The 25,170-nt window shown below is 39.1% G+C and overlaps 1 protein-coding gene across 3 annotated transcripts in view; it reads right to left on the reverse strand.

Annotated features, from left to right (window-relative positions):
• Positions 1 to 2,660: 2,660 nt before the first annotated feature.
• PCMT1 (protein-L-isoaspartate (D-aspartate) O-methyltransferase) overlaps positions 2,661 to 25,170 on the reverse strand; it is a 36,703-nt gene continuing 14,193 nt past the window's right edge. Inside the window, exons 4-8 of one of the 3 annotated variants that reach the window (XM_033054719.2) lie at positions 24,380 to 24,484; positions 20,987 to 21,107; positions 15,102 to 15,187; positions 13,355 to 13,524; positions 2,661 to 4,901 (exon numbers count right to left, since the gene is read on the reverse strand). In XM_033054719.2, coding sequence (XP_032910610.1) covers positions 4,889 to 4,901; positions 13,355 to 13,524; positions 15,102 to 15,187; positions 20,987 to 21,107; positions 24,380 to 24,484 — 495 coding nt within the window. In that variant the 3' untranslated portion in view covers positions 2,661 to 4,888. Of the gene's footprint in view, positions 4,902 to 13,307; positions 13,525 to 15,101; positions 15,188 to 20,986; positions 21,108 to 24,379; positions 24,485 to 25,170 lie in introns of all 3 variants that reach the window. The other 2 variants (XM_033054718.2, XM_033054720.2) reach the window with 2 other exon arrangements.

Below are 25,170 nucleotides of genomic sequence, written 5' to 3' on the forward strand. Positions count from 1 at the left end.
TTAAGATTTTTACACTCAAACCAAATGACTGGACAACACAGAGATAGAGGGAGCGGGGAACTTGGATGAGTGCAGGACTGTGAAGGACTTGAAAGCAGACAGCCCAGTGGAAGATTGGACCTATAGGCAGAGCATCCCTGAAGGCTAAATCCATACCCAAGAGGTGGCTATCCTGAGGCTGCCTCTATAACCAGAGAAGAGCTTCTCTAAAGCTCTGATCAGAGCATTAGCCTTATTTTCCTAACCAGAGGCCTTCCAGAGTGTCCTCCTAGTCCATAAGGCACCTGCAATAAGTTACTGATTTATCTCAGATGCAACTTCTCCATTATAGCTGAAAAACTATTTGGTAGAACATAATAAACATGTCATGTTCATAGTACAAACACATAAAATGCAAACATAAGCCCAAACATGGCTGAAAAAAGGACTTCAACTTCTTAGAAACATTAGGGAATGTTTTCAAGCCAGGTCAGTTGCTCAGAAGCATTTGAAGAAAATGGCTGGGCTACAAAGAAACATTAGAGAATCAAAGTGAGTTATCAACAGTCTTTATGAAAATAGTCTGTTGTTGCTAAAAAAGTTTTGCTAGAAGGCACAAGATTGTCTCAACTTCTAACTTTGGTATGATGAGACATGAAGTCAGTTATTTTCTTTACTCCTTCCTGAAGCTTTCAGGCAATTCTCAATGGGCAGCTGGATCTCCTCCATACATATTCCAGCTACAGATATGTCCACTAATTAATAATTTAAAGAAATACAATTTTAGTTTCTGAGCACATCCTGCTGAGCATCTCACTAACACCCTGCCAAGAGCATGAGAGAACAGTAACAGCCTTTCACAGAGAAGTTCAGAGTGCATCAGCTGCATCATGAATTAGTGCTGTGTAAAAAGCTACTACCTGGAACAGAAAGCAGCCCTGTATGTCAGGAATTAAGTGTGGGAGGTAAATAGGCCAGGTAGAAGGAAGTTTACATCACCTCTGCCAGCATAAGGCCAAGTTTTAGTCCAATCTTATTTCCTCAGACCTGGCTGAGGCATGGAACTCCAAAACTTTGCCAGCTGGGGGGTCTGAGCATGTAAGTGTTATTTACAGTAAAGGCAAAGCGGGGTTATGACACCTTAAGAGTATCTATGCACTTACCACAACTGGTCTGCAGTTCACATCCTTTCACATTAAAACAGATGGACAAAACTCAAACATACCCCACAAAAGCAGAATGTTATGAACCCACAAAACCAACTTAAACCCTGTGCTTGAAGTCATCTATTGTATTCCACAGTAACTCTAATTTACCCTTCCTGATCTATGAAGTCTGAACATCCTAATATGCAAAAGACCAATTTCAGAGCTCCTCATCTCCTGTATCCCCCGTGCCATCTTTGAAGCAACACTTCCCTTCTGAATTTTTTTGTTTAGTTCTGCACAATGTGCTTGTGTGACCTTAGCATCTACCTTTTTTTTTCCACAAAGGTAACTATTCATCTTTTGAGCTGCATCCCAATATGTTTAAAACTAGCTAAATAGAACCAAAGTTATCAATCAGGTGCGTGGTTTGCATTACTCATCCTTTGTATGCCAAAGTTCAGAATTGTTTCATGTCCTCTTTCTGTGAACTGTATTTAAATCAAAAGCAGCACAACCTAGGGCACATTAATGAGCAGAAGGAAGAAAATTCCACTGTGGTAAGAATGGTTTAACACCCTTCCTGGCAGGAAGGAGAGTACTAGTTGAGAATTTTCCTCTGAGTGTTTTACTTTACCTCTTTGTGCTGATGTCTTAATTCCACAGTCCCTCCACACTCAAAAATCCCGGAGCTTGTCACCCTGTCACAAAAACACTGCACATGTGGAGAGAACTGCTGCCAGCTGGAAGCTCCAGAGCCTACCAGGCAGAGCCCCCCTGGCTCCAGGCATTATTGCCTGTTTCAAACTCGATGACTGCAAAACATTTCAGGAATCATCCAGGTGGCTTCATCAGCAGTGCTGGTGCACATGCCCTGAGTCTGGTTTCCCTCCAGAAAAAGTTCATGTTACAGGCTCTGTGGCCTCAAGCCAGCTGACCAGTCTGAACGGAAAAAGTGCATAGGTCATTCCTGCTACATAAACAGAAAGCATCCACAGACCACATCAAACTCCTCTGTGGAGAACCCACAACTCTTGATGAGTTTTTAAGATACAGATACTGGCTTTTCAAGTCTTCTACTGTCTGGATCCCAGAAACAACCAGATAAGCAACTCAGAGTTCAGCCAATCCATTCTCCCAAGCTGTTCTGGCTTAGAAGTGATAGTACAGCCCAGTGAAACATGACTGCACCTCTTAGAAAGAGATAAAACTTTAATGCTTGCAAGTGGCAAATCACTCTCCGAGGTGGCTGAATTCAGCTATGGACAACAGACAGAACTGTGCACAGAGCCTGTTCACCAAAACACACAGATGTGAACTAAGAGAAATTCCAGTCACCACAAACCCCATTTACATTCCAGATAGTATTAACAGGCTTTGTAACTGCTGCAACACATTAACTGACTGAAAATGGACACGCAGTTCTGGTCAGTTAGCAAACCAGGATATTTGTACATGTTTTCTTTTGGATATGTGAAATCCTGTTGATGGTTAAAAAACAACAAAACCAACCACAAAATCAGACAGACACCTAGATACAGCTTCCTCTCAATTTGTTTTATTTGGCAAAGTAGCAACTCAGACAGTTCACACAGCATTTATTCAAGCTCTTCAAGTCTTCTGCATTTCAACTTGTCCTTGTCTCCCGAGTTTTTACTTCAGAACCATTGCTCCATCATGGAGGAGTTTCCATTTTTGACTTTTAAATGCTACTCCTGGATACTCCTTTCTGTCCGAGTACCTTGACTATCATCAACCCCTTGAGTGAAATGGGTGCACTATTCCCACCAGCCTTGGTCCCTGAAGCCTTACACCTCCTGAAGTGGTTCTGCCCCAGGAAGTTGTCACTGGGTCTCAGCTTTAACACCACTTCCAAGTCAGGCTAGCTTATTACAGTGTCCAGAGACAGGAATTTGGATACAGTTGAGCTCATAGCTTTCATTTAACTGATTAAATTAGTGAGAAGATGTAAATAAAGCTGAACTCAAACTGAAAGATACAGCGACTAAAAGGTTGAATGTTAGCATGCATCAGTTAAGATATTTCACTTCAACACCAAGAACTAGAGTCACAGTTGGTTGTGGGTTAGTACAAATTTGTCAGACCCAAGTGGATTTTTCTGGATTGTATTTTCTAGAATATGCGCTATATTAATTTCTTTATAAGATAAATCTTGTGCATGTGCTCCCAGGCTGCAGTCAGATCAGGAGGTGGTACATTAATGTACAAACATCCAAATAAATTAATTCATATACTATTTTTTACAAAGGAACAAAATGGGGTTGGCCCTCAAAAGGCAGGTTATTTAAAATGTTCCTTCTCCATATGCAGAAGCCTTTGAATTTTAACCTTTATGCTTCCAGAGATTAATCCTATCACAAAATTATTGCTCTTCCACCATAAAAAGGTGTTCTGGGATTTTTTCAGTGATCACTATGGGTTGTTTTATTCTATAATCCTTCCTATCATTAAAAAATAAAAAAAATTAAAAAAAAAAAAATCCACTGCTTACTTTAATTCCTGGTTGCTCAAATTTGAGCAAGATGACTGAAGACACAATTTCCCCCTTTCTCAAAGCCCAAAGCAGCCCACCTCACTGTACTGCTTCACAATTTTCTGTTGACATTGTACAGTACCAAAATAGAAAACTTAGGGCAGAAAAAAAGGCTTATAGTCTTTCAACTATTCTTCTATATGAAAACTGAACAAGTGTATCTATCGGTACTTAGAAGTCTAGGATTCTTTCTGCATGTATGATGTGTTCCTTTTACAGCAAATCAGAATTCACTTTCTAAAAAGCCAGAAGTTTTTCTGGGTGTTCACAGTTATAAAAATAAGAATGTTAATACAGCAAAGGTTTTTGCCAAAAGCAACTTTCTTTTAGAACCAAAGGGGGTTTTGGTTTTCAATAAAGAACCTAGCAATCCATATCTCAGACTACCTACCCATCCTAATCTTCCACACAAGCACAAAACCCCCTTTTGCTTTTAAATTTATTTGGCAAAGCAGCATTGCGTCAATTGTTCAGTGATTGGAACATACCTCACATTTATGGAGTTAGATCCATGTGTATCACACCAGCACTGAGCTATAAACCACAACAGAATTTCAAGATTACATCAATCAATTTTATACGGAAAGGGAAAACCATGTCTGTTATGTCCAGCTTGAACACCAATGCTTGATAAGAGCAGCCACCTACCTCGGATGTCTTGAAATTTAATATATACAAATGCCTGGTTTTAAGGTAAAAAAGCAGCTGATTGTATCTACTGCATGCTAGTCTATGACACCATGTCAAAAGCTTAGAAAGGAAGTTCATCTCCTTTTAGTAGCATCTAGCAGACGTTGGAACACAGAAAACCTGGTATTACCTACGCAGTGTCGTAAGGTGCACAGAAGCAGTTTTACCAAGGGACACAGGAGCTGAGAGAAGTGAGTGTTCAAGTTCCCCCATCAAAATCAGAGTTCACAAGCTGTAGGTCTTTATCTGCAGTTCTGCAGAAATTCACTTCAAACAGATGAAAGTGAAATAAAGGCATGTTAAATAAAACAGTGCCCACATAAAACTTTCCACCATTTCTTTATCAGGTTTGCCTTGAGCATCTAAAAAAACAAAACAAACACCACGCTTTTCCATGCTGATAACAACAGTATAACGATGTCCAAAACAAGCTGCAATGCTGTTGGTTTTCAAAAAGCTTTTAGAACTGGAGATGAGCAGTCCACTGTAACACTATGTTTGGGTCAAGATGATGTAGCTTTTACAATTCATCCCTGTAGAAAGAAAACACATGCAGTTATGTTTCTTCTCACCTTGGAAATGACATTTGAAAAGTTTTAATATTGAATCAGGTTACATATAAGTGCTCACACATATCAGCAAAACTTATCTCTTCAAGCATTGAGAAAAAAAACAAAACCAAAGGAAAGGCAACAGCAATCGCATATCATCTCATACTATTACGCGACTTATTGTGAAATATGGGTCCCTCTATTTTACATTTAATGGATCACTTGCTTTAAGGAAACTTCACATACTGCACAGCTAGTAACACAGTTACCTGTCATCCAAATTCTGCTGGCTACACACTGGCAAGCAACTGAGCCAACTTACTAGACAGAGTATTGGTAAAACCCATCCTCTGTAGCTGCCAAAAAGACAAGTTTAGCTTCAGCTGCAGTCTCTCGAGAAAGTGGGAACATAATCTTGCATCCCTGTCATACAGTTTGTACCACTTAGTTTATTTATTTTTCAGATGAACTCGATTAACTCCTGAAGGAGCTATGATAAATCAGGAGTAGGTTATGGAAAGGCTGGGGGCAAGGCTGTGTGTGTGTGTGTGTTTGTGTGTGTGTGAGCTAAAAGGGGATCTAGTTAGGAGAAAGAATGCATAAAGAAGTCTCTCTAAATCACTGAAAGGAATCTAGAAAATGCAGAGGTTTGTTCCTGTAGGACATTTAAAACACATTGAAACAAGAAACCATAGAACCTATATTCCAACCACAAGCTTATCATATGGTGATTTTTTAAAGTATTTCTAAAGCATTAATTTTAATGCAAAACACCCACCAAATCTGAAAGCTGTGCCCTGTGCCACTCTGAGTACTGGAAAACTCAAAGAGAAGTGTTTTGCCTCCTTTTTTTTTTTTTTTCACAAGGCGCAATTCAGAATGAGTCTGCTGCAATTTTCTTTTAGTAGGTGCATCAGCCTCATTAGCCAAAGCAAACAGTGTCTGAATTAGAAAAAAACCTCAGTAATGTGATTGCTGGCTCAATACACAGTAGTATTTCCAGCTATCATGCAAACTAAACCACAAAAATATAGTTCTACATGCACACATACAAAACCTATGTAAAGACATACTTTATAAAGAAATTATAGTGCTCCAGGAATCATACAGCATGGAATGACAGCATGCAAAACATTTTAAAAGCAACTGAAAAGGCTGCAGAAACTAGTGCTTAAATGACTAGTTTTCTATCTAATGCAGTTGGGATGCAAACCTCGTGATTTTTAAGTGATAAATATTTGCATTCTTTGCACTTTGCACTGCCTCCTAATAGTAAGGTACTAATTACACAGCTTTGAGCACTGCAGTAATTACAGGACAGCAGAAAAAAGCAGGAGGTGGAAGAACACATCTTGGCAGGGATAAAGAAAAATCTGTTTATAGCTAAAGGTTTGGAAGCTCTCCATATTTGCCTATCTCACAAAATGGGTATTTGTTTAACTTAAACAGACAAAAAGAAATGAACATCTGATACCCAGTTTAAAATACAGTGCCAGTGAATTCAGGACAAGTGCTTCATTCATTCCTAACACTTCCAAGAGCTGCATCATCAGTTAATTTTACAACTTCAAGAAGTGTATGTAATGACTACTGCTATTGCTGGCTGAGTCTCGTACGTCTAATTGTGGGTGTGATTTTTATCCTGATTCCTACCACACACTCACAGCTTTACAAAACTCTCATCTTTTACTGTGACAAGCAATTCTTAATCCTTCAAAGCCAAGGTACATCCTCAAGAAACTGTAAGCTTAAGAAACATTCTGTACTTACTTCCAAACTATTAAACACAATGATTTCACCCAGCTGCAGATGTTAGCAAGGCTTCTGCATAATGCTCCTACTGCACTTAAGGTATTAAAAGTGTGGATTTGTTTTTTCTTTTCCAAAAAGCTATTTCTACTTAAAACATGCAACTATTATATAAATATATAATTTACAATAAATTATATTAACATGGCAATGTTTTAGTTGTTGGTATTTTTCATTGCTTTAATGTATTCCTTCCTGACCACTACATCCTATACATTACACTCAAAATAAGGATTTTCATATTTTACTTTTTAGAATATTTATTGTATTAAGGGGATCAGCTTTCCTCAAGAGATTTTTCACTTGCTCTTCACTACTCATTAATCTAACAACGTGCCAGCCCAAAGCAATCCACAATATAATTGTTAAAATTATACAGCATTTGTTTTCTACAGATAGAAATTGAATTTATATGTGCATTATTGGATTGTATGTATTAGAAAGTTCCAGAAAAGTCTCAGATCCCCTGATAGGTAGCAGTTGTCAGCTTTCTCCCTAGTGTAAAACAATTTGCAGACACAAATACATATTGCAAACCAGCATCAGCTGACCTGAGCTGATCCTATATGGATCAAGAAGCTGCTAAGCTATGAAATCCACCAGGTTTCAGCTACTGGTAACAATCAGGATACAGGCCTATCCTCCCAGTGGTAGAACAAAATCTATCCTGCTACAAAGCTTAAAAGGAGACTCAAAAGAAAATTTTAGGAAATTTTAGGAAAGAACAATCCAGTTGTCCTCTAGAGCCACAGGAAATTTGTATTCTTTCTGGCCACAGCTATTTGCTGTGACTCTTACACAACTCACATAATTTCTCTCCACCTTCATGTATGCACTCCTTCCAATCTGCTTACCAGCTCCTGCTTAGCAAGCAATATATATATTTAGGGTTTAAATCACCACAGTAGTCCTTCTCAGGACTTTGGAATTCCAGCAAGAGAACCACTCATCTGCCAACCAAGGCATCAAAGCAACTTTGTAAGTTCAAGCTAAAGCAAATTTCAGAAGTCATTAGCTCATAATCACTTTTCTTAAAAAAATGCAAGAAAGATCGAAAAATTGTGGCTTACTACTAGGGAATACATATGCATGAATATTCTACACTTTCCATTATGAATATCCAACAACAAACCAAGAAACATTCTCAGAAAAAAATCTAATAGGCAGCATTTCAGGTAAATGACAGTTTGTCGTGAAATAAAATAAAGAATCAATAATCTTATCAACTAGTCATACAGCTTTGTGATCCCTCACCAGTGAAAGGCATTCAAATTAAATATCTGAGCAAATATTTATAAATCTATCTGATGTCTGTATCTCAGTCTTTTAGATCCACTTCAATTTTCTTGTCATTAGGCAGTATTTGACTTGCCCTTTTCAATGTCACTCATCTATGAAAAACATGTTGTCATTACTGAAAGTGAAATTCAGAGTGTAGCCTTTTATGAATTACAAATACAGCATCTACTCAGTGTTTCAGCAGCCCATTATTTCTCACTTTATAACTTTAAATATACAATATTTAGATTTGTTTTAATTTTAAATTTTAAAATTTAAATTTAAAATTATTATCTGGAAAGGTGCTATTATAAAACATTTATTATTTGCTATGAGCAATCATAAAACTGGGAATAATTTGAAATTATAAAGGAATTTTTTCTGTAATCTACTGTATCAGATATATCACATGCACTTTTACATAATTGCATTGAGTTTGCCTGGCAAGGTTTTGGTGGGGGGGGGGGGGGGGGGGGTGGGCGCAGCGGGGCTACAGGGGTGGCTTCTGTGAGAAGGTGCCAGAAGCTTCCTCTATGTTCTACACAGCCAACATCAGCTGGCTCCTAGATGGATCCTCCACTGGCCAACTGGCCAGTCAGGAATGGAAGCAACACCTCTGTGGTTACACATTTAAGAAAGAAAAAGATTATTGTGCACAGAAGAGCAAGGTAAGAACACATGAGAGGAACAGCCCTGCAGACACCCAGATCAGGGGAGAAAGGGCAGGAGCTGCTCCAGGTACTGGAGCTGAGATTCCTTTGTAGTCTGTGGTGCAGACCATGGTGAGGCAGCTGTGCCCCTGCAGCCCATGGAGGATCACAGGGATGCAGGGATCCACCTGCAGCCCATGGAGGAGCCCAGGCTGGAGGAGCTGGATGCCTGAGAGGAAGCTGTGAACCTGCGGGAAATGTGCTGGAGCAGGCTCCTGGCAGGGAGCTGCAGACCCATGGAGAGAGGAGCCCAGGCTGGAGCAGGTTTCCTGGTAGGACTTGTCACCCTGTGGAAGTCCTACACTGGAGCAGGCTGTGCCTGCAAGACTACATCCCAAAAACAGTGACCCACCTTGGAGCAGTTCATGAAGAACTGCAGCCTATAGGAAGGACTCATTTTGGAGAAGTTCATGGAGAACTGTGTCCTGTGGGAGGGACTCCACACTGGAGCAGAGACAGGACTCTCCCTGAGCAGCAACAGCAGGAAGAATGTGTAATTAAGTGACTGCAAACCCCATTCCTTGTTTCCTTGCACTGCTGGGGGGTAGGAGGTAGAGCTAGGAAGGCGGGAGAAGGGGTGTAGGAAAGGTTTGTTTTACCTCTCATTGTCCTGCTTTGACTTTGCTTGGCAATAATTTCAATTAACATCCCCAAGTGAAGTCTGTTGTACCTGTGGTGGTAACTGGTGAGTGATCTTTCCCTGTCCCTAACTCACAAGCCTTCTGATGTATTCCTTCTCCTCTGTCCAGTTGTGGAGGGAGCAGCTTTGGTGAGCACCTGCCATTCAGTCAGGGTCAAACCACCACAGTAATACATAATTCTTAAATTTAACCTAAAATATTTTGCACAGAGATTCTTTTTGCCAAAGTAAAATAAGAACTTGAACCATAATCATTATTCTGCATGGCCTGAAGAATTCCAACAAACAATACCTGCTAATTTCAAATTAAATTGGTCAACTAGCTCACCAGAGGCGCTTGAAACACTGAATAATCAGAAACCTATTAAAATATATCCTAATAAATACATTTTCCAAGAGGGTGTTAAACGTGGTTTACATAAAAGTAAGTAGGATAGAGTAACAGCCCCAAGTTTAGTCTGAGCAGTTTTTGCTCAGAAAGGTCATACTGTCATTATAATTTTGTATTTTATCAGCAAATACGAATTTAGTATGACATTTATAAATAACTTCTACTAATATAATATGTAGGACAAAAGTAGTTGTTAACATTTATAAACAGCTGCCTGTCTGGAAATCAAATCCAAAATGCAACAGAAACTCATCACTAAGTGTTATTTACATTGTTATTCTCTCACGCCTCTGTATCAGCAAGTGTGGCCAGCAGCACAAGGTATATCCTGGAGGTATTTAAAAGATGTGTAGAAGTGGCCCTTAGGAACATGGTTTAGTGATGAACTTGGCAGCACTGGGTTAACAGTCAGACTCAATGACCTTAAATGTGTTTTCTGTCCTAAATAATACCATCATTCTGTGACTTTAATAAATGTTTTTCCATATAAGTAGTAAGTGAACTCTCACAGAGAAATAAAACCAGAGAGATCCTAATTTATACAAGATCTGCCAATAAGACAGCCAACAAGCCATGTTCCCAACTGTGCAACACAAGAGGCCTTCTCTCCATCCTATTTTTCAGTAAAAAAAACCCAAACAATTGGTAAGTTTTGTGTGAAAAGATACTCTTATCAGTATAATCACATAACTGGGCATTGACTGCTGGATCTCTAGCACATTGCATTGTTTTGTTTTGTACCAGAGATATACTACTTCTAAATGTCCCAGGGAGTCACATTTGAAAGGACTCCCACTAATACTGGGAGCTTAAAAAAATCCTACTGCAACTGAATCAAAACTAGAAAATCATGGCCTAAATTTAAAGAAATTTAACAGTATTCACAAATAAGACGCTTTATTTAGCAATGTATTGAAATCCAAGAAATCTTTTCCTTCCAGTTAGTCCAGACTTCCTTTTGCTGCAAGTCCCAGTTTTACATACTGAAGCATGATACAAAATATCTGAAGACAGGTTGACTTCAAACACCACTTAAGAGTGTTGTGCTGCTTTGCAAAAGCACCTTGCAGCCCCATTAAAGAACATTCAAAACATGAATGGCTCAGCAAAAATTTAAACAGCTTCTTTCCTGCCAACTGGAAGGTCTGCTAGCCTAGGAAAATGCTGCTGGCCTGTCAACTGTATTCTGTGAAGGGAAACCAATTCTTCATTCAATGTCATGAAAGAGTTACCTGCATTAGGAATGAAATCACATAATGCAAACTAAAAGAATGACAAACTAAACACACAGAATTGAGCTAATCTTCAAATTATTATTAACGAATTTGAGATTTACAGCAACTAGTCTCTCAAACACTACAGATTTTTATTACAGAAACACTTAGAGATGCTTTTTCAGAAGTCTCTAACTGAACTCTGCTCACAGATCTTGAGCAATTTAGAAAAGAAAAACTGAAATCTAGGAAGTGAAGTAAAAACACCTCTTTCATCTTTGATGCCAGCACAGATAGCAAATGCTGACTTATAATTGGGAATTTCCTTAGCAGCAGCTGGCTGACCATACACTTCACAGTCACCAACAAGGAAAAACTAAAAAAAAGAAAGATGTGTCCTCCTGTAAGGTCAGCAGTACATTGAGAGTTATCCAAGAAAATGTAATGGGAATTTTCTTCAGACCACAAAAAAGACAAATAAAGAAATATCACACATTACAAGAAGTGGACTTCTGAGATTTTCTTTAATAGAGAAAGAAATTTAAATGTGCATAGCAAGATACAGCATCTATGCCATTGCAGATGAACCCTTCAGGATAAGCACTCATATTTTCTGATAGCACCACTGTAAATTCTTAAATTAAAAAAAAACTGAATAAAATCAAGAAGTGTTTCAGAAAAGCACAGAAACTGGAATGAATTTCTGAGGAAAATAACCCTGCAGTACGCATGACTGAAGAAGGCCCAAAGACAAACTATTAGCTCTTCCCAAGCTAGCAGACCATAGCAGAAATACCAAACTGCACTGAAGAGATGCAAAAACCTCAGAATTCTAGTCCTTAACACAGTACCCACCTTCACTTGTAGCAAGGGATAAACACTATCGTTTGAGAAACCCTTTTTAAAGTGTTTTATGAAACACACTGCTGCTACCACAAAAATCCCAATTGCTACTACAATCAGATCAGGAGGAAATGGAGAAAAATCTATGAAACTTCTCTGAGAGAAGGAAAGCTTAAGAAGATGACTACTCTTTTTAGAGCAAGCGAAGCATGAACTCCAAACTTAAATAAAACATTTGCCAGAGGAGGAAACCAACCACAAAGGAAAGCTTCCAAAGCCTTACAAGAGGCAGGAAACCCCTGAGTACCACACTGAGGGAATACTGGCAATATTCGAGGCCAAAGCATTCATTTGCATAACAAATACAAAACATTTGAATAACAAGCACGCTTCACAAGCTTTGAACTAAGCAGTATCTCACTGAAGTTTCTTTAAAAGCAATTTGTATGTGGTGGCTATATAGTAATCCAAGAAACACTGAAATGAGGTTTCACTAAGCAACAGTATGCACACTGCTTTATTTGTACCTTTTATGAATATTTTGATAGGTTAGACGAAGTATTCATGTATTCAAATCTCAAGCTATACTCCAGAATATCAAGGGAAAAAAGCCAAAAATCTAACTTTAGGTTATAAAGCTCAAGAGTTGTTTTCAGAGCTCAATGCACATCTCTGCACTTCACTAATGCCAATAATACAGTCACAAGCACTTTCTGCCAGGAAGCAAAAAGAGCACTGCTGCTTTGTTCATTCACATACTAATGCCTAGCATGGCTTAAGCTGACAGCTGCATTAAGTCTATTTATTAATTTATTTATTACTGGCTGCTCAATTCAGCAAACTGAAACATTTCCTACTTCTAGAAAGGCCTTTACCGTTTGCTGGATTGGCAAACACAAATACTGCCCCATCAGTAGAGACAGATGATAGACTTCTAATAACATGTCTGAGAAAATTTTCTGAACACTACTCAACTACACTTATATTTTAGGGAAGAAGGAATTATCTTCTCTACTTTTTGCTACTTGGGGGCTAAAAGAAAAGTGCTTGCAAGAGCATCTACATTTTCCACAAAGGGTTTTGCAAAGATTTTTCTTCATTTGTAGTATTTCAGAAAAATAAAAAATGAACACCCAATTACCACTAACTTAAAGGACAAAACAGTATTTATTAAGTAAAATTTTACACTTCACCCTAATTATTGGGCAAAATAGTTATAAAAAGTTCATTAAAAGTGAAGTTTAATTTTAGAAAATACTGTGTTTGAAACAACAAATCTTCAAAACACCAAAGACTAAAAAAAACATGTCCAAAAAAAGACAAAGTGCAATCCATGCAATATTTTTCTTCCACTTTTAATTTAACTCAAACTTAGCATAACCTCCTTTGGGTGATGTAGTAATGCAGACTGAGTCACTTTTCATGGTATGGAGGAGCAGAAAGCAATGACAGCAGCAAAGGCAGGCCTTGCAGTCTATCTGCTTAAAATTCACACCCTTTCACCTTGCATGTGTGTGGAAGAAGTAAGTGGAACAGAAAATCACTTCCACCTGGACCACTGCTTCTCTTTATCTGTTAAAGGCACATATATCACTCCCATCAGAGGCTTCATTTTGACACTGCCATCTTCTAGTTTGTCATACTGTTCGAGCATCTGGTTTCCCCCAGCAGGGCCAACTGGTAATATCAATCTTCCGCCAGGTTTTAATTGGTCTATAAGCTAGAACACAACACAGAAATTAGAATGTAACCAGCCACTTCAGAGAAGCTGGATCCAAAGTTTGTCACAGTAGATTAAAAGCTTTGCCATTACGTATCTAACTACTTTTATGCAGTATCTAACTACTTCCATTAGGAAAAATAAAAAGTGCACTGAAAATGAGTATCACAGCAACATGGTATAACAACTGGTATTACAGTAAAATAATTTAATTAACCGGGTAGGTTGCAGTTTTATTTTCCATATGTGTAGGGAAAATATGTAAATCACAAACAATTTTTACAGCAGATTCAATCTTTTGAAACTGTTTAACTGTTCAATAGTTATTGTGCATCAGTACAGGCCCATTGTGAAAAATTCTGGGGGTAATTGATCTCCCCTTAAGCCTTCAGAATAAGATTTGAGACTGGTGACTTTTTATTATTTCTCTTTCTAGAAAAGTTTTGTCTACAACACACTCACTACCCAACAGCTCCTCTTTCATTCTGTGAATGGAACAGCCTTTTATGAAACTAGTCTAAAATATATGAATATGAGCAAGACAAGTGGCACATAAACATAGTATGTGAGAAATGCTTGCATTTTTTTTTCCTAGTTAAAGGGGGCTAATCACAGTAGTCTCAAGGAAAATTTCATACTTCTCAGATGTCATGAAAAAAACACTTAATCCCCATTGCTAACAGAAGTTATAATTAAGAACTGTTTCATTCAGAAATAAACTTTCAATTACTTTTTAAACTGTTATCTGTCAACATTTTGCTGGGAACACCCTCCAGCACACCCCCACCAAAAAAAAAAAAAAGCCAGCAAAAAAACTCAAACAAAACCCAAACAAATAAATCTCCCTTGGGAAAAAAAATACTAAAAACACGACCAACTTTAAAAAAATTGAAGCAAAAATAAACAACAAACTCCACCACCGCTGGTCATTGTCTGAAAAGGTCCAATCTGTCTATAACACCTCAAAGCCCAGTCTTTCACTATCCCTCACTAAGATTTAAAAACCTTAAGTGGCATCTAGCATATAAAAATCATGCTATGTATTACCATGTGCCTGATGAAAGGAAGAGAAGAAAAAAAATCTTATCTGCAAAAATGGACTATATGTATGTACACACTAAAGCTCCTACTTACTCCTCAGCTTCTCTAGTAAGAACCACCCTTTATCCATTCTGAAAGCTATGAACAAATGGCACTGTTTGTACTTCCAGCTGAGCATTTTACTTTCAACAGACTCAGTGCTTTGGAATTTGGGAAACACACTTAAATTATGTAACTCTGTGTATGATAAAATTGAATTGTCTTATTTAATAAAATGGTCCAGTTCATTGTTGTAATAGAGGGTTGCACACATGTCATTTTAAAATACGTTTATTTAGAGCAGTTATTAGAACATACAGCTTTATCAAACCAACAATTTTAACAGAGACGAAAACCCACACCATACAGTAATACCACACTGCCCACTGATACTCCCTGCAGTGCAAGCTACCAAATATTTTACATATAGATGTATGCAAAGCATTCTCTACATCTAAGATATTACAGAAACACACACATAAAACATAAAGGCTTACTGCTTGGGGCACAACCGGGGCTGCAGCTCCAACATGAATAGCATCATAGGGAGCTTCTTCTGCATATCCCATTCGTCCATCTCCCACTGCAAGAAAACACTGTTTTTTAAAACATTTTTAAAAGGACTGGAGAAAACATCTGGTTTCCCATATCTGCATGTAAAAAATAAACACATTTGTAAAACAAATGCACTAAAACAACCCTCATATGTGTATACACAAGCTTATAAAATACACTAGATACTACTGAAGCATCTGAAATTAGAAAGCATGGATTTACAATGAAGTTCTTGGAAACACATGGTCCACCATGTATTTATGTTCCCTAGCAATTCCAGTGCAGGTGAGTTTCTCCCTTCATTTACCCTCTTAGAACATACACTTTGCTATGCCTTGTCTTCATGCACACCATTGCTAAATATAATGCAAATCATAAGTCCAAAGCATTAAATGTCAGAAGCACATATATCAGAAGACTCCAAAGGTGAGGAAAGGACAAAGGAAGTGTTCCCATGGACAATACGCCTACAACAGCATTACCAGTTCTAGCCCACACCTATATGCATGCATTAATGCAGTACTGCAGTAACTCATGCACACCCCATGTTCCAGCAGATGGGTCCCATTATTCTTCCTGCAGACAATCACTGGACTAACACAGAGAGCCAGGTCTGACTCATGGTGAAAGCCCCAAGCGGCTGCTTGCAAGATCTAGGAGTAATTAAGGTTTTCAAAGGTTACCAGTGCTGCTTCAGCTTTGGTGGAGAACTCACAGCGAAGTACCCTACCAGAGATGTCTCATACCATCCCAGTTATGCAGAAGTTAAGAGTAACAGGTTGGGGTTTTTAAGCCAATGAAATGTTACAAACTAAACTGGACCCCGAGTAAAGTTTTGAAAGAAGATGTTGTGAATATGGCATCCACAGTATTTACAGGAAAGCAACAGGAAATCAGAGCTAGTTAGGCAGGCTTATAGTCCGGTGCACCTTATATACGGCAAAAGTTCGGAAATCTGTTGACAGCCGGAAGTGTGCCTTATAGTTGTGAAATTACTGTAATTTGGGGTTTCTCATCTTTGGGCTGAGCTTTGACTTCTGTGCAAACACCAATATCACCAATATCAAGTTAATTAAAACTGAAAAAGTCAAAAGAAGTGCTACGCCCCAGTCAGAGGCTGAAAATCTGTCAGCTTTTTGCGCTCCAAAAACTCACAAGGCAGGAAAAATACATGGTCACAACAGGTTTCATTGTGACATCCGTGATCAGGAGGGCCGTCTGGATAGCAAGAACATCCTTAGGGATACAAGACAGTACAGGAAGACGTGGACAGCTCCTCAAAATAATTAAAAATGAGGTGTTTGTCATCTTCCTAATGAAGTCCTAAAAGATGATCCTGGCAAGGATCTTCTGCACCCATGCTCTTTAAGAGAGCACATTTCCTCAGAAGCTGACAAGCCTCTAAGAGGTCCAGTGACACAAATACTCGTATCATCAATTCCGACCAGCACAAGCTCCAACCAAGGTGCACAAGCAGAAGCTGACAAGCAACAAGTACCAGTGCTTCAGGCTCATCCCTATCGATCACCATTTCCACTAAGTCAGATGGCAACAAAGAACACCAGTAATGGAAAGTTCCAGTATTTCCAGGGTATAATCCCTCTGACTGCCAAAGTGGGCTCTACTGGAACAACCACCTCAAAGCTGTCATGTATATAATTTATACTTATATATCTTAGTAGCACTGTACAACTCTTCTATAGAAGCAGTAATGATGTGTTACTGTATCAAGCTGCTGTTCCATCAGAGATGGCAATGGAGAAAGACTTTTTCAGCTTATTCATACTGATACTGCTAAAAATTATGTTAGTTACAGAAGAAGTCAGACCTTCATTCCCCAGGATGCACAGCAGACATTAGAAGCAGTGATCTCCAGTACTGCAGGCAAACAAAGTGATTGCCAACTTCAAGAAGCAGTTGTGAAAGAAACTGCAGTCACTTCTGAAGAACACATGTATTCTGAGACATAAATGTCCCTAATGCACTTTCCAGAGAAGTTTGAATGTGACTTCTTCACATCTTATCACTTTATTGACAGCAGTAAAACCCAAGAACAACTAACCCTTTTGCTCTTAGAATCAACAGCTAACATCTTCAAAAACAGCACACACCCAACCAAAGGGGGAAAAAACAAAAATCCTGCCCCTTCATATGCATCAGGCACAGCATGGCTCTTCCCTTTTAAAATCCACAAAAATTCTTATGGTTACAAAAGAAATATATCCACCCACAATGGTAACACACTTTTAGATATTCAAATGATAAAAAAAATAGTTAAGTTGGCATTCACATATTTAATGCAATTCAAATTATTATATTATTCAATGTCCAAGGGAAAAGAGCAGCCCAAATTTTCAGCTTGTGTTTACATCCTGAATAATGTCACCTATCCTACTCACATCTCCTGTTACATGCAGCCTGTTAGAGAAGTAATCATGGTGGCGGGTGGCAGGTGCTGATGACGAAAAAACGTCGGCACTTTTTGATACAATAGGGTTCTGTAGCTTGCTTATAAATCTAGACCTGATCTGCTGATCACAGTACTCGAGCCTTCAGTGCCTCTATACAGACCTGTTTCACACAGAGTTGTAGCATGAGCACAAAAGCAGAAGAAAATTACTTCCCTCAGTCATTTAGAATCCCTCATCCCCGCTGGCTATAGCTGCATCAGCAAATAGTGCAGTACAATAGAAGCAGATCTGTACAGCAAAAGTTTTTGCTGAGAACCTGGCATCCATACAACATAGACATTTCAGGATAATCACTGCAGTCTGGATTCTAAGTCTTACTGTCCTAACATCCACATATCAAACATATTTGGTTGCTTCTTGGAACACATAATCTTGTCTTGTTTCATCCAAAAGAGTCAAATTTTGTGCTTTCCAGAAGTACCCTTGTGAGCCAAAGAATGAAATTTTGTGCTTTCCAGGAGTACTCTCATATGAGCCAAAGAGTGGGAAGTAGAAGCACTTGAGAGGTTCAACTCAAAGGCTTCCTCCTGATATTAAGAGGAAACAAAATTAAAATCAAGCTATTAAAAAAAAACAAAGAGACCCACAGATTAACAAAGACATGTTAATCCAAGTACAGTAGTTTCACGAATACAAGCCGCACGGATTATAAGCCGCACCCCCGGTGCCTCGACAATGTTGCTGTCTTTGTCAATAGATAAGCCGCACCCCGAATATTAGCCGCACTTTCGTTCGTCGCGAGAATCCGTGCGCAGCTTTCACAAATTGGCCAATTAGTAACAGGATCGCGGCATAGCGGGCTTTACTGGCTCGGGGCGGGGCCAGGAAGGCTCGGCCCGCTCATGGTTGCCGACGGGGCCGGGTGGCCCAGCTCAGCGCCACGGCTCGGCGGGGCTGGCCGGGTGGTGCTGCCGCCGCCGCCGGGCTCGCTGGCCCCCCTCTCCCGTCAGCACCGCCCCGCTGCCGCGTTCGCTCGCCCGGCTGGCAGGGCTGCCGCCGCCGGGCTCGCCGCCCGCCCCGCTGCCGCTTTCGCTCGCCCCGCTGCCGCTTTTGCTTGCCCTGCGCCGCGCCTCGCGAGCGCCGCGCCCGCCCCGCACCGCGCCCGCCCCGCTTTCGCGAGCGGCGCTTTCGCGAGCGGCGCTTTCGCTCGCCGAGCGGCGCTTTTGCGAGCGGCGCTTTCGCGAGCGCCGCTTTCGCTCGCCGAGCGCCGCTTTCGCGAGCGCCGCTTTCGCGAGCGCCGCTTTCGCTCGCCCCGCCGGCAGGGCTGCCGCCGCCGCCACCAGGCTCGCCGGCCGCCCCCTCCCGTCTGCACCGCCGCCGCGTTTCCTCGCCCTGGCTGGCACTGCAGGCCCCCGCACCGCCGGGCTCCCCCACGCTGCTGGCCCCGATTCTGCTGGGCTTCCCCCGCTGCCAGGCAGCCCCACCCGCCGGCCTTCCTGCTTCTGCCATGCTCCCCTGCACTGCTAGCCCCAGTTCTCCCGGGCTCCCCCGCCATGCTGGCTCAGGTTCTGCCGCCCCCCTGCCCCGCCCTGCTGGCTCAGGCTCTGCCGCCCGCCGCCCACACTGCTGGCCCCGCCTCTGCCAGGCTTTCCCACCTCAGCCGGGGCCGGCCGGGCTCCAGCTTGGCTTGGGGCTGCCGCGGGCTCTCACTTCCGTGTTGGCAGCTTTTAGAATTTTGTTAATAGATTAGCTGCCCCGGAATATTAGCCGCACTTCCGGGTTTCCACCAAAATTTTGGTCAAATTGGTGCGGCTTGTATTCGTGAAATTACTGTATACCTATTCCCAACTTCTCAGTGCAGTTCTACTGAGACACCCCAAAATAATTCTGGTGTTCCATTTGGTGAAATGCAGTTACGGTATATGTGAGATCTGACAAAGCAGAGTAGAATGTCTGAAGCACACTGTGAAAAGCCAGCAACTGACACACCTGGTCTTACTTCATATAGCTCCCATCATCAATCCACCGGTTTCCACAACTTCTTTCTTTGTGTGTTTGGGATGGGAGGTTTTGGTTTTCTGTTGCTGTCTTTCTGTTTTAAAGAAACAGTTGTCTGGATTTGTGCTCCACATCAAAGAGCTCCCAGGAACCCAGCACAGCTGAAACATTCTTCTCCACCTAATTCACAGAAGTCTTACTTGCCCATCTGTACGTTGTAAAATGTACCTCACAACAAAACTATTCACAAGTCTCTTAGTCACCCTGCTACATAGTCAAAAATAATATCGATAGTGATGCTTACTTACAATTCTAGACTTGCAAGAGCACGAGAGTTTGTTTCAGGAATGACCAGAAGCATAAGTCAAAATTGCTTTTGTACAGCAACAATGGAAAAATATTCCCTCATTCCCCCTCTACAGCCCTAGCAGCCCTACAGCCCATTTCCAAGAAGTTCTGAGACATAAGTGTTCTCAGCAAGATAACTGCATTTTATACATGCATACGTGCTGATGAACTTATTTAAAAAACATTTAGAACAGTACCTCATTTACAAGAAAAGACCAAGAATCAAAATGGTAATTAAGAGCTAAACATCACATAATAATCATTTTTCCAAGTGCTCTTGTAAGAAGCCTCAAAAAAACATCCAGACCTTCAACTTCTTTTTTTAAACTTACTGGAGTGACACTTTGCTCCTGCCAGCCCTGCATCTTCTAAGAAAAACAAACAATGACCAAACACAAAATCCCAAACAAAAAAGAATAAAACCAAACAAAACATCCCCCCAATTATTTTTTCAGTAAAAATCCATTATTTAAAATAATTCACTGTCCTTGTATCATCAGGCATTATATCTTCAGTAACTCTAACTGACTTAAAGTACTTTGGTGACAAATGTTTCCTAACAGACAACTACAATAAATTTTAAAAATAAGTGAAATAAACTTCAGTAGTGCATACTGCCAACTGAGTACTTTCTCTATTGAATCTTTGCATGCAGCTTTCTCAACTATTGTATCAGAAGTGTGAAGGCTTTGTTAAAACACCCAAATTTAGATGACAGGGTATTTATTAAAGAAGAGCTGTGAATTCAACCCAAATTTTAAGCAGCAAATATAACATAACAGACCATCAGCATGTATTTTCACTAAAAAAAGAAATCCCTGTTTACTTTTTCTAGTAGAATGATTACACAGTTTTTGAGATTACCAGAAGTCATATTCTGAAAACTGGGGGAAGACACTGTTTTTCAAAGGCCTAAAGACAATTTAGATTTTAAAGTTTTCATTTGGCTTCTCTTTTTTGGATTTAACTTCTTGAGTTCAAACTTTTAATAACATCCAATTCAGTCATTTTCAACAAGCTGCTATAAAGAATATCAATTTAATTAGTAAGTATATCAGTCTGATGCTCACCAATCAGTTTCACTCTTCCTGAAGACAGCAATGTGGGATCGTCTTTTTTGACATTATTTATTGAGTCATCTACTAGTTCTTTGATATGATCAATTCCTACAACTTGTCCTTTGGGACCAACCTGGAATAAAAATATATAGTTGAACAATTTCTGCTAGTTTTATTTACAAAATAAGTACTTATACTTCCTGACCTCATTTCTCTAAAATAAAAATGAAAACAGAAACAGTAAAGTGGAAGTATATTTTCCCAATGTTATTAAAACTAGTGTTAGAAATTACAAATCCTGACTGCTAGAAGCACTTGATAATTACAGTGTGTCTGTACAGTTTTACAAATACTTGTTAGAGTGATCTTCGTGAGATGTGATTCAGTTGTGTTATATTGTTAGTGGAGATTTCTTCTTGGAATTTTTACAAATTAAATTTGATCATGTTTGTTTTCATTAACTGCAATAAAAAGTAACAATGTCAAAGACAAATAGTAGAACTGATCCCCTTTCACACTGAACAAAACTCACAAAGATTAAGGTTTTTGTAGAGAAGACTTCAAGGATTAAATCATGATTTTTATTCAAAAATCATCTCAAGAGTCCTATTCTTTCAGAAGCAAATGCTGCAATTACCAGTCAGGGACAAATTGCCTTCCACTCACCCTCACATTCATGAACCTACTTTCAGATTTACAGCTCTCCTCCACAGGAAGAGTGGAACTTCTGAGAGCTCTTAACTCAAAAAAGGTCACAAAAATCTCTGTATTCTGAGAGGGAAAAAAGCTCTACTACCAAAACTTCTCCATTACAAGTATTTCTTCCAGAATTTTGTCTTTAGTCCAGAAAAAAACATTCAAAACCAATCCAAATCTTAAAAAAATCTGACCACTTTTAACAGGATCCAGCTCAAAGACCACAATAGCAGAGAATGTCCTAGCAGCAGCCCATGTTGCCTAACAGCCGTCTTTGGACACACCTGAACACACTGTTTACGTGTCTGTATCTTACATCTTAATATTGTTAAGACATGGAAAATTAGTAACTGGTTATCCTGGGGATTTTTTTTTTAATTTTTTATTTTTTGTTATGAACAAGTCCTATGTTAAAAAGATTAAAAGAGCAGCGTTAGCTTTTTTTTAAGTGGAAGACCACCACCCCCACCTTTGAAACAGAGCAAGACACAGACAAAGTTTTCACTATGATAGCCATGGATTGCTGCTTGGAGGAATGTCTCGCAGTCAGTTGTACTATAAAATGGCAAAAGATCCAGTATATTCCAAACAGTAATGTCACAGAAATGAAAATTTGGCAAAATGGTCAGAGGATGAAATAGCCTGATAAAGTAAGAGAACCTCCTGCTGCATGTGACAGCCCATTATGCTATTTTTGAGTCCTCATCAATTATATCTGTCTCTTACCCTGGAACTGTGAAGCGCGTGCAACTGACACAACAGAAACATGGCACAATTTTTTGGGATCTCCATGCTAGGAGTACAAATATACCTCACTCTCTTCATAAATTCAGTACTGACAGGATGAAAACTAATTCATTTAAATTAATTACAGCAGCCTTAAAACGTAAAAAACCTTAATTTTGCAAGCTATGTAGATAAGTTCATTACAGAATTTTAACATCAAAATTTAAACAATCTTAAAGATGTTTCACTAGTCTAAGTAAACATTAAGCTTTCCCAGAGGTACCACAAATGAGTTTCTCATCATCCTAAGAGTAAAGTTGTCATCTATGTGCACTGAGGCACTTGTGCCACAAATGTGAGCTACTAGTTCTGTATCTCAAGTAGACTGAGAAGCAACATCAGCATAGTCACAAAAAGCACAACCCCAATTGAATTTTGGTGGCAAAACACTCTACCATTAATTCCCATAATACACTTCTTTCAAGTTTTTGTTACTGTGATCACTGCTATCAAGCAGAATGAAAGCATTTACTCAATTTTTCATGACACGTGTCTATAAGCCATTCCAATGCAAGCCACCAAGGAGGATTCCTAAGAGGCACATGACATTCATATGGCAATAAAAAGATAGAAGAATTAACTTCAGGAAATTTGGAAAGAGATTTCCTTATGGTGCTGATTCTGACTTCTCCACAGCTGTTTTAGTAGAAAAAAGTGTGCAACCACAATTTAGCAAGTCCTGTTGAAAACAGCTATTCCTTTATGCATTCATAACTTCAGTGAGAAATACATATAGCCTGGACAAAAGTTTTAATGTTTGTAGGATTGGCATTACCATACTAGCACTTGATTACTGACTTCAGAGACCAAAAATAACAGGCAGCAAGTTGAATTAAGTGACATTTAAGATCTCCTCTAAACAGCAGTTTGGTAAACTTATTTCAACTACTCTTTTTTGTTTTTTAAATTTTGCAGCTAGCACATAGAAACCTTTGCAAGTCCATCGCCCAGTCCTAAACAATCTCAGCTAATTCTTAACACAGGGAAACAGAAGTGATCACAAACTCAGATTGGTGCTTGAAAACAGCAAACTAAGTAGCAACAACACCTAAATGAGAAATTATCATATGTATGAACACATTGCAAATTAACTGTGCAGAAAGGCAAAACAAAAAATCTAGACGGCAGTTTAATGAAGGTCTCTACTAATCACAAAGCAATTATAAAACCCTGGAACAGAGAAAGAAGAACTGATTATTATTCCTCTTCATGAATAAGTCTAACAATACAATAGCTAGAGCCATTACAAACGAAATTTTTTCATCTTTTTTTTTCCTGATGTAAGATAGGGAAGAACACAGAAAATTCCTCAGATACAGGTTGAATAACACAACTGAGATCAAGTTACTTGGCAAAGATGTAAAATTCAAACTAATATCTAACTTACAAATGTTAAATGGACACTTCTAGTAATGCTTGTCCAATACAACAAGAAAAGAAAGTAATTAAATTAAAAGACAATTTATATATATATATATACACAAGATACTTTCCTGTAGAAATAGGATTCTTTTATGCCTCACTAAGCTCTCACCGTAAAAAGAATCCATGACAATTTATCACAAAGAGAACATCCATAGCCATACAAAATAACAAAAACTGAACTGCTCAAAAATATCATCTTCCTTCAAGATATAAAGCAACTAAAAAATTCAATCATTAAAAAAATCCCAAACAATCCAAAACCCCTAAACTTCCTTGCTAGGTGGTTTCTTCACCATTACATATTACTGGACCATTTAACTTGAACATCTACTATCAGTTGCCATATGAAATAGGTACAAATCACACCCAGAAGAGCAAATTATTTTCTCTATAATATACTTCACTCCACTACAAAGGATGCTTTTTTTTTGCCCTGTAATTCAGAGTTACACTCAAGTTCAAGCAGTTCTGATGATCAAGTGCTTAAACTAAACTCACCATTCGTGAAAAGCATGCTGTAAGAATTCCACTTCCAGATCCTACATCAAGTGCTTTGGCTCCTTCATGTAACTGATCAGACAGAAGTTCAAGTGCATATGCATGCTAAGAAAAGACAGAGAAAATTTTTAATTATTTTAAGTGTCTCTTTTACTCAATATATGCTAATTTCTTCCGAGATTTTGGCAAATGCCCTGAGCATTTGTGTAAGAAATTTCAGAATAATTTCTATTACACAAAAATAGAGGGGAAGGAGTTAATAATATGACATAACCATCGTTATTTCATTAGCTTCAACAAATTTCATGAGTGTACTTTTCTTTTTAGCATCCACATACAAAGCCTCATCTGACCATTCAAGCTTCTAGCACTGACTATTTATATGTTGGGAAAGACACTATAAATCAGTTTCTCTCTCCTCAGGTCTGGTGACTCTTACTATTCTGGCAGTACATGGCTGATAAAGAATTGAATTTATCATTATGCTATATGCATTGGAATAAGTTGGTACAAAAGCTAGCTAGGAAGAAAGCAGCTCTACAGCATCAAGGAAAATGGCTATTAAAACTACCTCCTGTATTACCTGCACACTTGCTGACTCAAAGAATAGGAAAAAGAAGTTGCCTCTTACAAAGGCAGATAGCCAGGCTCATGTATGAAATGCAGTAGTCTATAGACACGCTTGACAACTTTTGCTTTGCTATGTGGTGGACCAGTACACAAACTAAGCTTAGGTTGCACACTGAAAAAACAATTTGTTCTTTCATGTTCTGGACATAGCCATTACCACA

The sequence above is a fragment of the Catharus ustulatus genome, chromosome 3, assembly GCF_009819885.2.
Source record: "Catharus ustulatus isolate bCatUst1 chromosome 3, bCatUst1.pri.v2, whole genome shotgun sequence".
Lineage (NCBI taxonomy): Eukaryota > Metazoa > Chordata > Aves > Passeriformes > Turdidae > Catharus > Catharus ustulatus.